Source organism: Apus apus, chromosome 1 (genome assembly GCF_020740795.1).
Source record: "Apus apus isolate bApuApu2 chromosome 1, bApuApu2.pri.cur, whole genome shotgun sequence".
Classification (NCBI taxonomy): Eukaryota; Metazoa; Chordata; class Aves; order Apodiformes; family Apodidae; genus Apus; species Apus apus.
In genome coordinates, this window is record NC_067282.1 from 10,721,470 (window position 1) to 10,736,936 (window position 15,467).

Here is a 15,467-nt window from a genome sequence, read left to right on the forward strand (position 1 = left end):
AAGGAAGAAGGCAACTTGGCTTCCTTAAAAATTCCTTTTTTTCTTGCAACTAACCTGAAGTCATCTTTTCTTCATATATTCATGTATATATTTAAAATCCTGACACCAATTCAGTTTTCAGTTTTTCACTACATGAGAAGAGGTTGAGAGCAATGGGGTTAATTCAGGTAGCAGATGGGTAGGAATGAAGGAAAGAACAAAAAACAGAGTGAGAAGGGCTGTATACTATTTTTCAAAAATTTATTTAAAATCCATTGGAATTTGCCCCACACGTAGGTCTGCCATCCATGTAGGATTTCTTGTTAAGGAACAAAATAGTTCACAGCACCTGGTTATTACTTTAAACCAGCCACCAAGTCTGTAGCATTTAAATCTGCAGAGATGCTCTCTGTTGCATTAGCTAGAACTGTAGATGTAGGGGAAATTATTTCTCCAACCGTCACATACGTTCCTGTTAGAAATCCAACAACTCCAATGACAGCTATAAAAACGTCTTTAAATATCATCCACAAACTTAAGTTTTCCTTGTAGAAAGTGAGGATTTCAACCAGGGGAGGCAGAATCAGTGCCAGAGTGCTGCTGCTGACAGCTCCAACTAAAGAAATCACCAGGTCTAGGCGAGGGATCAAAGCTGCTATAGCACCTAGAACAGAAAAGTAAGTGGCTTCAGATTCAACATCCATGGAAAACAAAACCACAACAAGCACATCATTTAGTGGTTCAGGCTTTCTAAAAAGTTCTATCATTCTCTGCTTTTCCAGCTGCAAGTGGTGTACACTATAGATTATCGCGTGCATCTGTGAGGGAGATACATCTTCATGCTCATGTGAAATACTCAGTTTCAATGCTGAATCACTGCATGAGCTGGCAGAGCTTCAAGTGAAAGTGTTCTTGTATAGAATCATGGAGTCACAGAATGGTTAAGGTTGGAAGGGACCTTAAAGATCATCAGGTTCCAGCCTCCCTGCTACGAGCAGGGAAACCTCACACTAGACCAGGCTGCACAAGCCTCATCCAGCTTGGCCTTAAACACCTCCAGAGAGGGACCTTCCACAACCTCCCTGGGTAACCTATTGCAGTGCCTTCCTACCCTCATGGTGAAGAATTTCTTCCTGATGTCATGGTGAAGAATTTCTTCCTGATGTCTAACCTAAATTTCCCCTCTTCCAGTTTAAAACCATTACCCCTTGTCCTATCACTGCCCTCTCTGGTGAAAAGCTCCTCCCCAGCTTTCCTGTAGCCCCTTGTCCTGACAGGGTAAAAACACTTGGCCTGTGAATAACAGAGAAAAGAGAAATACAGAATTATATGGAGATGTTTTACTATTTTGGTTGTTGTTGGGTTTTTAAGACTGAAGAATAAAGTTCAGGAAGAGCAGGGGAAGGGGGCTGTTGCATGCTGCCCAGGAGACAGTGGGCAAAAAATATATTACTATTAATTACTATAGATTACTAATAACAAAATTATTCTAAAGGAACCAAACCTGCTGGCCACCTGGCAGTCTCATAATAATTTAAGTCACTTTTACCAAGAAACTTGCCTCTCAAAAAATCTTGGTCTATACAACTGTGTTCAATTTGTAAAATGCCACTCTAGCAGTTCTCCAGTTAACTAACTGAGAACTAACTCTGCGAAGAGACAAGGCTGAACACAGGCCCCACTAAGCTGCTCATGGCAGAGCTGGTCTTACCTCCTGCAACTACAGAATTTACAGAAACAGAATCCATTACGTTGGACCAGAACCACTTCTGGCTTTAGCCCCTTTGGCTGAACTACTGTCAAAGGCCAGCTGAGCAGAGGCCTCTGTATGATCCACTGGATGTGGTGGAAACGTCTGGGTTTTTTGCTTTTCCATGAATCTATTGCTTTCTAGCTGTCAGACATGAGCATAAACAACCATGGCATCTGCTTGCTTGCTGTATTCTGTCACTTCTCATCAAGACATGGAAGCAATCAGGAAGAAAAAGAATGGGGAATACTGGTGTAAAAGCCATCAGCAAACCAAAGATACCACATAAGATATTTTTGTTCTTCTGTATCTCCCTTCTTAACTCTTAAGCTATAATAAAAGCCTTAGAACAACTCCTCCACCAACCAAATATTATGTGGACATTGTTCAGGGAAATAAGCAAATCACAGGATCACAGAATAGTCATGGTTGGAAAGGACCTCTGAGACCACCAAGTCCAGCAAAAAAAACCACCCAAAACCATCACCACACATTTATTTCAGTAAATAAATTATTCACAATATCCAATCTAAACCTCACCTGGTGCAATGAAACAAGCAGGAAGGAAATCCCCACATAGCACGTGAGGATGAAAACCAGCTTTACAGTTTCTCAAGATGAGCTTTCTATTTGCAGAGTATCTTTCCTGTGGACTGAATGTCACCAGCTGCCTTGGACCGGGCAGAGATTCAGGAGTCCTTGAGGAAACTTTAGGAATGCCCTGACACTCAGAAATAGATAAGCCAATTTTTTTTCTCCCACTGTTACAATGGTCCAAACAAACAATTTCTTCCATTGCATGAATACAACTTCTAAAGACTGGAAATGCTACATGTTTATGCATGTTCTAGGCCAAAGCTGAATGGAATGAGAAAAGAATTATGCCAAAGTCATAAGAAGTCACAAAGTACCCATCTCTCTAACTTTTGTGGCCATAACTTCACTCAAGCCATAAAAGCAGGCACTGGGAGTGACCCAACAGAAGGCTCAGACCAAACTGACTGGCAAGCTTGCTTGATACGTGCACACCAATGCACAATTCTTAAGTAATTTAAAAGTGCAGATGACATATATTTGCAATGACTGGTAAAACTTTCAGCTAATTACTAAGTTGAATGTGTTCTTCTGAAGCAACAGAGAGAGCTAATCATTTATTATCTTGCCAATTTAATAGAAGCAGTGGATGAATTCACTGAATATAGATTTTCAAGTTCTGTAATAGACCTCTTTCAAATCCATGTGTCCACAATTTAGTGGACACTCATTAATTTGTTTGAAAAGTTCTGCTTTACTAAAAATAATGAGAATATTTTTCATACATTTTTGAATTGGCAAAAAATAGCTATAATTGCTTCAGGTTATAGAAAAGCAAAATGCTGTCTGTTGGTTTACAACTTGTCAAACATTTGTCTGGCTCTTACAAATCTGTATGAATCTGGATATTGCTGTGGGAGGAAGTTTGGAAACGTGTTTCATGATTTTAATTAGTGTCTTACTTAGTCTCTAACAATCTGAGAGAAAAACAACTCATCTTTATTACCTACCAAAGAATGTCATCGAGTGTTAAAGCAGCCCAGCTTCCAGGATAATTAAACAAGGGGCACCCCTACAGGTAGGAAGTCTGAGTTTCCCAGCAATACATAAATTTTAAAAACACAACACTGAGAAGTAATTCTGAACCTTTATCTCAGTCCTGAAGCATTCCTATTTGGAAGCTCAAGGAATCTCAACTGAAGAAATAAATCCTACAATATTGATATGACACTTTTTTGGGCCAACAGTTAAACTGTCTTCAGCCTTGAATGAAATAGCAAGAGCCTTAAGAACAAAGCATCCTGCAGACATCACGAGAGGTTGCAACATCTTAATTCTACCTTGACTCCACAGTCTACTCTCAAAAACCATTAATCATGGATTCTCCAGCCTGTCTCAGCTAAGCAGTCACCCATTTGTGTCAGTTGGGGCTTTTTGAGGAAAGGAACACGGCAGCAGAATGTTTCTGTTTTCTTCAGGGACGTATCACCCCAGTGGAAAGTTACCCTTAAATTTACTGTTTGAATTACAGTGCTGCTTCAGCTACAACTTTCTCACCTTGTTCCCAAATCAGCAAATTACTAGCCAGACTTGCTCGCTGAAGTAATCTCAAAGAGACCTCTGGAAAATAAAAAAAGGTTTTGCCATCTCTCTAAATGAAGTCAAATATGTGATTGCCATATTCCAACACTTCCTCTAGTAATCAAATATTGAGTGACTTTATTTCTATCAAAAAGCAATGCCTATGCCATGCTAAATCCTTGAGGAAGACAGGCACTGTCTTGGCACATTAGGATCTATGGATCTAAGTAAAGATTCAATTCTGATTTTGGTCCTGTCTGTACATAGATCAAAAGCAAAGCATATGATGACTTAATCAGGAGATTTTAATGATACAGATCATTTAAAAAGCCTTTTTTTCATGTTTCTAGTAGGACTTAATGTATTTATAAGCATCTTATAGGAAGCCCGAAAGCAATTTGAAATCTAAAAGGCTAACAATACTGATAATTTCTACTAAATTTTCCTTTAGCCCAATTAGAAAGCTGTTTAATATTTCTCTACTAAATCATTAAAAGAAATTACTTTCCAGATAGTACCAGATGTTATATTTTCTTTAAGTATTCAAAAATCATTCTGAGAAAAAACAGGTCAGTGGTATTTATACATGTGCATCTGAAGAAAAGAAGTGATACACGTTATCAGGTCAGTAGTATGGCCTAAGCAAGTTGTCCTAACAGAAGATTTTATAAATCTACATGGCCACAAAGACTGAGGGCTTTTAAACAATGAGAAATGTTGGATATTACTAGGGAGAGATAACTTCACATAGTTGAAGAGTAAAATAATTGTCTCAAACAATGTACAACCAGTTTTCTTCAAAGCCAGTGACAGTACTGAAGAGGTCCTTGTTCTGCAGAAGGTCAGCACACCCCAAACTTATTCTTTGTATCACTTTTTCAGAACCAAATTAGGAAGACTGAAGCATTGCTGTATCAAAGACAGGTGTTTGACATACGTACCACTTTCCAAAAGCATAAAATGAAACTGTATTTTTAACAGACAGATGCCTATGATTTGGCAAAGAAACAGCCTGCTCCGGGAAGAAAAAATGCCTTCAATTAAATGTTTGCCAAAAAATTCTGGCTGTAGGCAAAACAGCACTTCAGAATATCAGTCTGAATTCTGATTCCTAATGTTGCAGGCTGTGCCCTCTGCCCATCCTTCCTTACTGCAGTAGTGCTCAGCCAAACTGGCATCCTCTTCTTCCCCTCACCCAACTGTACTGTTTCCTGGATCCCCCTCCCCAGTGCAGCACCTTCATATTTTCTTCCAACTCACTCCTCCTTTTCTGCAACAATCTCCTCCACATTGCCCAGGTTTTTCTCCTTTATGCCCCAAAAGAATAGAAAACCATTTCTCTGCTATAGACTACCCCAGAAAGCTTAGCAGGTTTGGCTGTGGGGAGTTTCCATCTGAAGGCTGAACAATATAAAGTCAGGGTCTTCTCAAGTGGTCATTTGACCAGGAGATCCGTGTTGTGTTTTCTGTGCAAATGGCATTCCATGCTCCGTACATGAGTTATATCTTCTGCCTTGGCTCAAAGGCAAGCAAAAATGTGTGTGCTACCTCTTGGAGAGCAGCTGGGCACTGAAAACTTATTTAGAGAACAGTAATAAATATTTTATCTCTCCTTTGTAAAACTGTAACATACTATGTCACCATTAAAACAATTCCCATTATAAAAATAAATTATTAAATCTAACAGAACTTAATATTTCAAGAAAAAGCAGTTCACTCAAATAAAAACCAAAAATAATGCCCTCCCTGAGAGTTCCACAGTAGAAAATAATCTGTTTCAATACATATATAAAGGAACATAAGACCAAATAGAAAACTGTGATTATTCTGAAGATAAATTAATGCAAATAAACACTTACAAGCATTTCTGAATAATTTACTGAGCTTTGCACACAGGTAGAAAGAAATCCAGATATTCATGAATGCAGTTTAAATAAAAGGATTTTAGATAACAATCCAAATATTACATGATTGTGAATGAGAGAATTATGTTTTTTCTGGCTAAAAATGCTAATTAAGATAAGGTCTGAGGTTGTCTCTTGTTTAGCTCACATCAAAAGAGTGCAAGATACACACAGAAAGTAAGTTATTTAAAATTATTTAGATTCAGTCTTCACCAAAAATAATTTTTTAATCCAACTTCTTAAAAAGAATGCTTTAAATATCAGCTCAATCTCAAAACCTAAACTAAAAAGAAAAGCAAACAAAGCAGAAGACAAATCACAGTTATACTATGAGGTGGCAATTTCTACTCTCACACTGGAAAGAAAGATAGAGCTCACACACAGGACAACCACACACACCAAATGGTTTGGCTGTATTCCCTATGGAATGAAAAATTCTTGCATCACTGTCTTCCTGCAACATACAGTATAAACAGACAGAAGATACTTCTCATCATTTGCCCTCACACTACACCTCACTGTTTATGATTGCTCTGTCCTGTGTTACTAGGAAAGACTGAGACTCATACAAGAGAAGATGGTTGAAATAACCTTACCCTTCACAGTGAAAGGTCACCAAGGACCCTAACAATCTCGTGTCGAGAGAATGGGCAGATCCATCTGTTCCCCAGAATCCTCCCCACCAGTATCTCAAAGATGTGGAATTAATTTATTCTTTTACAGCACTTTGCAGAGATTTCAAAGCTGTTCATAACAGGTTTTTTGTTTCCATTATTTTTATTTCTTATGCAGGAAGACGCACAAAGAATGACATCAGAGCAAACAGAGACGTAACAGAGGCATCAAGTCCACAGGTTTCTTACCAGACTACCTAACATACCTAGAGGTAAGGCTAAGGACTAGCACATACCCCTGGTATGACAGCCTCCCTCCAGGACAGCATTCCACTAATACAATCTTTTCACCCTAGCTGTCTGTGCTTTATAGAACCCAAAAATTCAGGGGGTGCAATTCATTCAGACTTCAGCTTCCAGGATCTGCACCTGTTGTAAGCAGAATATGGTGTCACAACAACTCCATGCAGAAGGAGCCTCTGTGAGTAGTTATAGATTTATGGGGATGAAGTAGCAGTGACACAGCTATAAGGCAACTCTTTCCTCTCAAGGAAGGTCCTTCCCCTCAGGACCACTCGGAGTAACTTGCTCACTCCTAGTTAAATGTCAAAGTGGTAGTTAATAAACTGCTTGGCCTCCTCATCTTGTTCTGTCTGCCCTGTTCAGAATTAATGTCTTGTTACTAAGCACTCCTCTTGCATAGCAAAACATAAAAGCAAACCAGGCAGAGAGACACTGAGGAAGTCCCTCATGCTGCAGGTTGCCCAGAGCTGCAGTACCAAGTGATCTTCATAAAACCAGCCAGCACAGGTGCTTGGTGCAGCACATGCTGGTGTATTTCACCATTTAATTAACTACTACCACAGGCTCACAAATGACATCTGGTTAGACTGTAACATTTGAAACACTTATTTATTCATTTGTCTCAGTGGTTAACTTATTGAGCTTTGCTACCGATAATTTATCATACGAATCTTTTTAGACATACTTCAGTGAAATAATGTAGACTTCTGCTATATGTAGCTAGATTCAACAAATGACTGTAAAGCACAACCTACTGAGCTCTAAACGGATGGCCCTGCACCATTACACTACTGATGCTGTTTCCACTGCCATCCACTCTCCTTCAGACACACGATTCTATTGATCCACCAGAAATGAGTCTGCAACTAAACTTCAGTCCTCTTTATCTCAGCCTCTTAAACTGTGAGACAGCTGAAGGGCTCCCAGCAGCGCAAGCAAAAATTAATGTTTGCTCATCCAAGGACAAGACTGTTCTTGCTACAGGAAGCAGAGACGAGGAAAGAGTTAGGAGCAGCAACAAAGCCTTGAAGAGCCAGTCATGCTGTTTCTGATGCTGCTGGGAAGTCTTGAAGACACCTTTAGGAATAGTAATAATTGCTTGTCTTTATCTTTCAAGTTTCTTGTCCTACTTCATAATCAAATTTTACATTTCTTTATTAGAGATAATTAAAGGAAAAGCTGATCAGTATGACAAAACCCCCCTATGTTACTGTGGAGTCCTTTTGCCAGACTAGAATCCATCAGGATGCTATAAAATCGTAACAGTTGTGCCAGAGAAATTATCTTCTCTAATTACCATCCAAGGACTAAAAAAATGTATGAACTTACAGCCTAAGTCAGCTTTCCCTCCTACCCCCAAGTATTAAATAAATTGCAGAACGAGGAGATTCTGTTCTGAGTAACTGTAACAAAACTTCTGAGCTAAGCATCTCTAACCTGTGTTTGGAGGAGGTTGTATGTTCTACAGCCTCCATTAGTAGGAACACATTAATCTGCAAAATTTCAAAGGAAGATGTATCAGACCTGCTTGCCTAAGGAGGGAACTCTTGATAGACCCCTAGCCTAAAAGGAGAACATAGAGGAGGTGGAAAGAGGATATGCTACAAAAGACAAATTTAGAAACATCACATGGACGTCTGGATGGTCTCAGCAAAGTCAAAGCTTACTTGAAGCCAAGACATTGAACAGATGCCAAGGACAGTAACAAGAGCTTTTACAATCACATTGGTATAAAAGGCTGAGGGGGGAGAGTGTGAGTCTGCTGCTGAGCAGGGTATGAGATTTAGTGACAGCACACACAGGTATGGCTGAGGTACTCAAGTGTTACCTTTCCCGGGTGGTCTCCCAGTCTCTGAAGATCAATGACAGAGCTCAATGAGAAGAACTACCATCAGTAGATGAGGATTGAATCTGGGATCACTTACGAGAACTCAAACCATAAAGGTCTACAGGACATGATGAGTTACATCCAAAAGTGAAGAGAACTGGCCAATCTCCTTCTAACACCACATTCTACTGTCTTTGAAAGGTCATGGAGATGCCTGGTGATTGGGGGAACAGAAATGTTATAAAGAAAGGATGAAAGAATAATCGAGAAAAATAAAGGCAAGTCAGCTTCACTTTGGTCCCTGGAAAAAACATGGACCAAGTCATCTTGGAGCACATTTCTGGGCACATGAAGAAGATAAAGGTGTCTGGAAAGAGAAAACGGATTTACGTAGGATAAATCATGCTTGACCACGCTGATTGCCTTCACTGCCTGACACAATAAATGGATTTATGGCTGAGGGGAGAGCAGTAGATGTAATTTAACTGAACTTCAGAAAGGTCTTTGACACTGTCTCCCACAATATTTTTGTATTTGGATGGAGGGAAACCAAATGGGTAAAAAACTCACTGGACAAAACAATAGTGGCTAACGGGTCATAAAAATCCTACAGCAGGTAGGAAAAGTAAAAGCTTCCTGTAACTGATAAAAATATGAAATAATCACTTCAGATCACAGAATCATAGAATGGTTTGACTTGGAAGGGACCTTAAAGATAATTTAATTCCAAAGCCCCTGCATGAGTGGGGATACCTCACCGTAGATCAGGTTGCTCAAACCCTCATCATCCAGACTGGCCTTGAACATTTCCATGGAGCAGGTACCCACAACTTCTCTGGAAAACCAGTGCCAGTGTCTCAACACCCTCAAACAAAAGAATTTCTTCCTAATGTCTAACCTAAATCTCCCCTCTTCTTTTTTTTTTTTTTTTTTTTTTCAGTTTAAAACCATTACCCCTCATCCTCTCACTAAATGCCCTTGTAAAAAGCCCATCCCCAGCTTTCCTGCAGGCCCCCTTCAGGTATTGGAAGGCTGCTATGAGGTCTCCTTGTGACCTTCTCTTCTCCAGGTTGAACAACCCCAGCTCTCTCAGCCTGTCTTCGTAGGAGAGGTGCTCCAGCCCTCTGACCATCTTCATGGCCCTCCTCTGGACATTCTCCAAGAGCTCTGTGTTCTTCCTGTGTTGAGGGCTCCAGAACTGCAGCCCTTCTGTCATCTCCTGAGACAGAAATTCCAGATGACAAAAGATGTTCAGATACACTCAGATATACAGGAGCTAAACATCTGCATCAGTCAGTTCACAGTTTGAGAAACAGTCGAGAACAGCTTGAGAAATGGAAGTTCACAGTCACTAGAGTCACACAACCCGTGTGTGGAAAGACACTTCAGTAACTGTGGTGGTGCAGACCTTGCCCGACCCCAAGCTGCACTGTGATGTCAACACCAACCAACATTTTTCCTGCTCTAGTTCCAAGGGCAATGGGCCCAACATCATTCTTGTTTCAATTTCAAGTGCAGTGGGCTGTGATAATGGGGCACTTTCTGATCTTGCCTACTGGGGCAGTGAGTTGAGGTGATCTGGCACCTTCTTGTCCTTCTACAAGCACAGTGAGCTGGTGTGATCAGGCACTCCACAGCCACACCTGGAACCCCTGTTGCCTGGGAAATGTACCCAAGATCCTTCCTGCCCAGACCACAAGACAACTCTGGAAGTTGCCAAGATCAGGTACTTCAGATGGTCTCAAACCTGTTCTCTTTCTACAGTGGGAGGATCCTCCTTCTCCCAGTCCCTGTTTTTGTATTCTGTAATGTGGGTGGTGTGGCCAGAGTCCTTGCTGGTGAAAACTGGGGTAAAAAAGTCAGCCTTCTTCACACCCTGCCTGACAAGGCCTCCTATTTCCTTCTGGAGGATGCCCACATTTTCCCTAGTCTTCCTTTTATCACTGACATACCTGTAGATTTTCTTGTTACCCTTGATGTCTCTGGCCAGATTTAATTCTCTGAGAGCTTTGGCTTTCCTAACCTGATCCCTGGCTGCTCAGACAACTTCCCTGTACTCCTGCTAGGCTACCTGCTCTCACTTTCACCTTCTGTAGACTTTCTTTTTACATCTATGACATGAATGATGTTCTTTAAGCCTAGAAAATGGTAGTATGAACTGAAACAGAGCATTAACCAAACTCTGACTTCAAATAGTCAACTGCTTGTAGGGTGTAAATCTCTCATCTGGGCCTACTTCTAGTGAGTTGTAAAAACCTTTTGTGTGAGCTTATCTGTAGTTTTAGGGAAGAAATACAAAGGCCCTTGAAGAAGAAAAAGCCATTCAGCTGTGACTAGGGATGCCTGCTGTAACCAGTTCTACTGTGGAGTCAGCAGAGATAAATGGGAGAAGAGACTGAACTCGGCCAAAGGTTCCTGTGAGGAAGACTCAAGGATGAAGTAAACGACCCCTGGGAGATCCTAATGGACTTAACATGCATGTGATGATGGGCGGACACTTATGTAAATGATTTCTTGGGAAACTAATGAATATGTAAACTGTTTCTTAGAAATATTACACATAATTAAGTATCAGCTGTATATCTATCTCACACCTTTCCCTGAAAGGTGCACATTTTGGAGGAGCTCACCCCTGTGTGTCCAGCACCATGAATAAAGATACCGACTGAACAGTACTTAGACTGTCAGGTGAACTTTCTTTGTTTCAGAACACTAAAATACTAATTTCTCACAAACACACCCCTGTAGCACAAAGTAACAGTACTGAAATTAGGCTGGCATCTCATTTAAGTCCAAATTAGTTTAAATACTTGATTTTTAAAAATTCAAAGCAGGATGAAAATAATGTTTTAACAGTGATAATTCACACGTTCGTTTCTTAAATAAAATGGGTTAAAGATATATTAATTCTTGCTTATTTATAACTTCAGATGATATGTCATATTTAAATAATATCAGTGCTAAGTATCTTACAAACCAAATACTTTGGTCCCCAGAGTAATTTTTGCCACTTTCAAATGGGAAGTCACACTATGATTTCATACAATGTTTTTAATGAGAAGCAAATACTTAAACTCTCATGTAGTTTTTCAGTATCTGAATTAGTCTGCTTATTTTGAGCTGTGAAAATGCAGAGGTTTTTGGTAGGATCAATGCCTATAGCAAATGGCACATACTGTATTATTACTGACATGCTAACAACCAACTTCTGAGTTTACTGCAACATATCAAAAGTAAATAAAAAAATAATGCCCATAAAAAGACAAGAATCACAGTGCAGTGGGATGACCAAAGCATAATGCTTTGCAACAGCTGTTGTCACAGGCAGGAGTTAGTTAAAGCCGCTGTGTTGACTGATGATACAGCAAAAACCTGCTGCCAAGAGCCTTGACTACCCAGAGAGAATCACGTGCAGAAGCTAGTTGAGGTTCAGCTCCCTCTGTTGACAGGCTTAGGTTAGATTAAGTACTGAATCATGGCCTGCAGTCCAAATCCATCACAAAATGCAGTCATCTGCAGATGTTTTTAATCTTAATTTGTTGGCATTTCACCTTGCAGAGTGAAGTTCAGAAAGAGTGGCTTGCTTCCTCATGCAGGAGAACTCGGCTGCCACATGCCTGGCTGCCTGTGGCTCAGCCCTGGGAAGGGGGGTGCAGGGTGCCCCGAGCACCGTCCTGTCCTGCAGGCAGGTCAGGTCAGGTTAGTTCAGGTCTGCTGGCTGCAGCCTGGGCCTCCCTGTGCACCTCGCTCTTTGCCAGGTCTGCAAACCCCCACTGTGGGCTCTGCATGCCCGACCGCAGGGGTCACCCTCTTTAGCATTGGTTCTCAGTTTCCTGCAACCCAGGTAAATCAATACCCAATAGCACATATCAAAAGCCTATATCACTATATACGTACTATATTTTAGCTATAATTTTCAAAGAGCTCACAGTCATCTTTTCAACATGATGTGAGAGGGAAAATAACAACCTAGTGCTTACAGCAGTTACACAGGAATAGGGGGACTCTGGGTCGATGCTCTCGTCAAGGAGCTGAGGTTTAAATCCCATTTCAAATGTCCCAAAGCCCAAGTTTATAGTTTTCACATTAAAAAATCCTTTCCTTTTTTTTTTTTTCTAAACATAATACTGTTAATTAAATCTCCCAAAGAAGTTTGCAAAAAAAATAATTTTACTCCTGAGTCATAAGATTACTCAAGCTGTGTTTTGTTTTTTTAAAGATCCCTGAATTGCTGATTCATTTAAGTTTTGCCAGAGGGATTCTTAGATTTTCTGCAGGGTTTTTAAAACACAGCTCCATTTTGATATTTCTAAAGGAAAAAAACACATTTTCAAGCCTGTGTTATCAAAATACAAATGATCTATCTGTCAAAGTCTCATTATGACTTCTGAGAAAACAGTTTTCTGAAATAAACAAGTTTTCTACTGTTCCCCAGTTTAGCAAACTTAAAGTTACATTTCAAATCAGCTTTTTAGTGAAGAATGAAGTTTCCTACCCTGTAACAGTCATCATATAACAGCAGACAGTCTTTGTGCCAAGAAATCTGTTAAAAACAGAACTTGTAAGAGCCCCTGATTTGACAGATCTGCACAGGATACAGTCACAGGATGCTGGTTGCTCAGAAACAGCAGCACCCCAAACAAGCACTTGTTTAAGAAGGAAAGGTGGCAAAGAAGCAGAAGGCATCTTGATGGATTACAGACTGGAACATTCACATTTTTCTAGCCTATCAGGAGACAAGCAGTGCAGCTGGTCTAAAGAAATGTTCAATGAGAATGATTTTCAACACTGCAGAAGAACCAGTATCTCTCCCACAGCTCATAAATTGTCCACGGTTGTAATGTTTGGGACTGTAGGTCCCTGCAGGTAACATTTTACCTCCATAAGCAAAGGGAAGGCACCACATCCTTAGAAATAAAGCTTTTAATCTGTGCATAGGAAACCTGTTTTCAGCATTTTACTCATGCTGGCCTGCTCAGTATCTTTGACCATTATCACTTCCCCTCCCCAGGCCTCAGCCTCCTTATCTGCAAGATGGCAAGAATAATAGTGAGTTCATTTGTAAGGCACTTTGACAGTGATAGATAAAAACAATATGAAAACAATAAACTTTCATATCACTGCAGTAGCTGTTAGAGCTTTAATACTTATGCTTGAACTCTGATATCAAAGAGCATTACTCTTCATTGTCCATGTGCTTGCAAGACAAATGGTAAATAAGGAACTGAGCTTGTGTCAGGTGATCAGACACCCTTGTTTGGCTATCCTCAAATGCTTTGTATTCTGTTTTAGGGATGGTTTTCTTCCTATACCAAACTCTACCATAATCCTTTGGTAGTGCTTTTAAGTGGCCAGTGAAATGCACTGTATAAATATACTTTAGAAAGAAAGCAGTGGAGGATAAAAGGCAATACTAAGTTTCAAGCACAAGGTATTATTGTACTGTAATGCCATTTTTTAAATAGCAGGCATTACAACCTCCACTGCCAACACCCTTGAAGGTACCCGAATCCAAAGCAAAAATGGTGCTTGCTGGTAGCACTCCAAAGAAAAATGGGGAAGCCTGGCAAGTCAAGTGTGTATGCTTGCAGTTTCAGTTCATCTGAGATGAGTGTGAAGCATAGTGCTGATGTCTATCTTACAGCTCTTTAAATGTTCATTATCTAACCTTCCACAGGCAAAAACCCAGAACTTTTTTTTCTCCCCAACAGTTGCTGTTGAGTTAATGTTTAAACTCAATCTGTCTCCTGTTCTCAACATCAACAACAAAAGTCTAAAAAAGGTAAAAGTCATTAAATAAACTTTAACTATTATGCTTTCGTTCAGCAGCATAATTAAACAATAAACAATTAAAGATAAAAGGATTTTATTTGCCATTATAAAAACTACTCTGTTACTCCAAAGTTCAATGTCAACCTAAAAAGATGTGAAAGAAGACACAGCATGTAGCCTCTGGCTTCACTCTACCTGTTTCAATGTGGGCTTGGATTGGATACAGCTTTCAGAGAACATTCTCTCTTGAAATTAGGAAAAAAATACTGTGGTTCAGTAGCACGTAGCCAAGAACAGAGCCTACTCAGGCAGCCTTTAAAAACCACTGTGCTTCTCTTCCAGTTAGCACTTCCTACGTGATGATGATATCCTGATTTATTTCACAAGATACACTTTACACAAAACTGTTTTGATTGCTGGCAATTATATATTCATCTTTTTCTTCCAGCTAACAGATCTCTCAACTAGTATGTCCTTTCTGCATGACTGTTAACACTTTTGTCACTTCCAAATAGCAATAAATATAATTGTCTCGTTACCGATAAAATTTATTTTACTTCTGATAAGCCTGAAATTAGCCAGCTTAATTAGATCGATTAATAAAGCCAACAAAAAAATCTTCAGAGTCTGCAATACTGTCTTTATATTTTGAGACAAATATTTGCATTAATTAAAATGTATTGGATTATTCTTGTGGAAATTATTACGTATGCTTGCTGTCTATCACCTTCGTATTACTAAAACCAGCATAAACTAACACAAAAAGGGCTGACATTTTAAGGCTTTATACCTTTATTATGACAAGCAATCTTTAAATTCTAAACTCACCAGCAGGATGGTGAAGTCATTAGAATCATAGAATCATAGAATCTTAGGGGTTAGAAGGGACCTCGAAAGATCATCTAGTCCAACCCCCCCTGATAGAGCAGGGTCACCTAGAGTGCATCACACAGGAACGCATCCAGGTGGGTTTTGAATGTCTCCAGTGAAGGAGACTCCACAACCTCCCTGGGCAGCCTGTTCCAGTGCTCTGTCACTCTCACAGTAAAAAAATGAAGTCACAGAGGAGTGAATTCTCACACAGTTCCATATGTATCTCAGGACTTAACTTTGCTGCCCCTTATACATGATAAGGGTAGAGGAAACAAAAGAAAAGTTAAGCAATTGTTAATATTGACCCATGGCTGCTCAGGAGACAGAAC

The 15,467-nt window shown here is 39.9% G+C and overlaps 1 protein-coding gene across 3 annotated transcripts in view; it reads right to left on the reverse strand.

The window, feature by feature from the left end:
- Positions 1-223: 223 nt before the first annotated feature.
- Positions 224-15,467, reverse strand: part of SLC36A4 (solute carrier family 36 member 4) — a 99,509-nt gene continuing 84,265 nt past the window's right edge. For all 3 annotated transcript variants that reach the window (XM_051621499.1, XM_051621508.1, XM_051621516.1), the window contains one exon: positions 224-643. In XM_051621499.1, the coding sequence (XP_051477459.1) occupies positions 336-643 (308 nt within the window). In that variant the 3' untranslated portion in view covers positions 224-335. The remainder of the gene's footprint in view (positions 644-15,467) is intronic.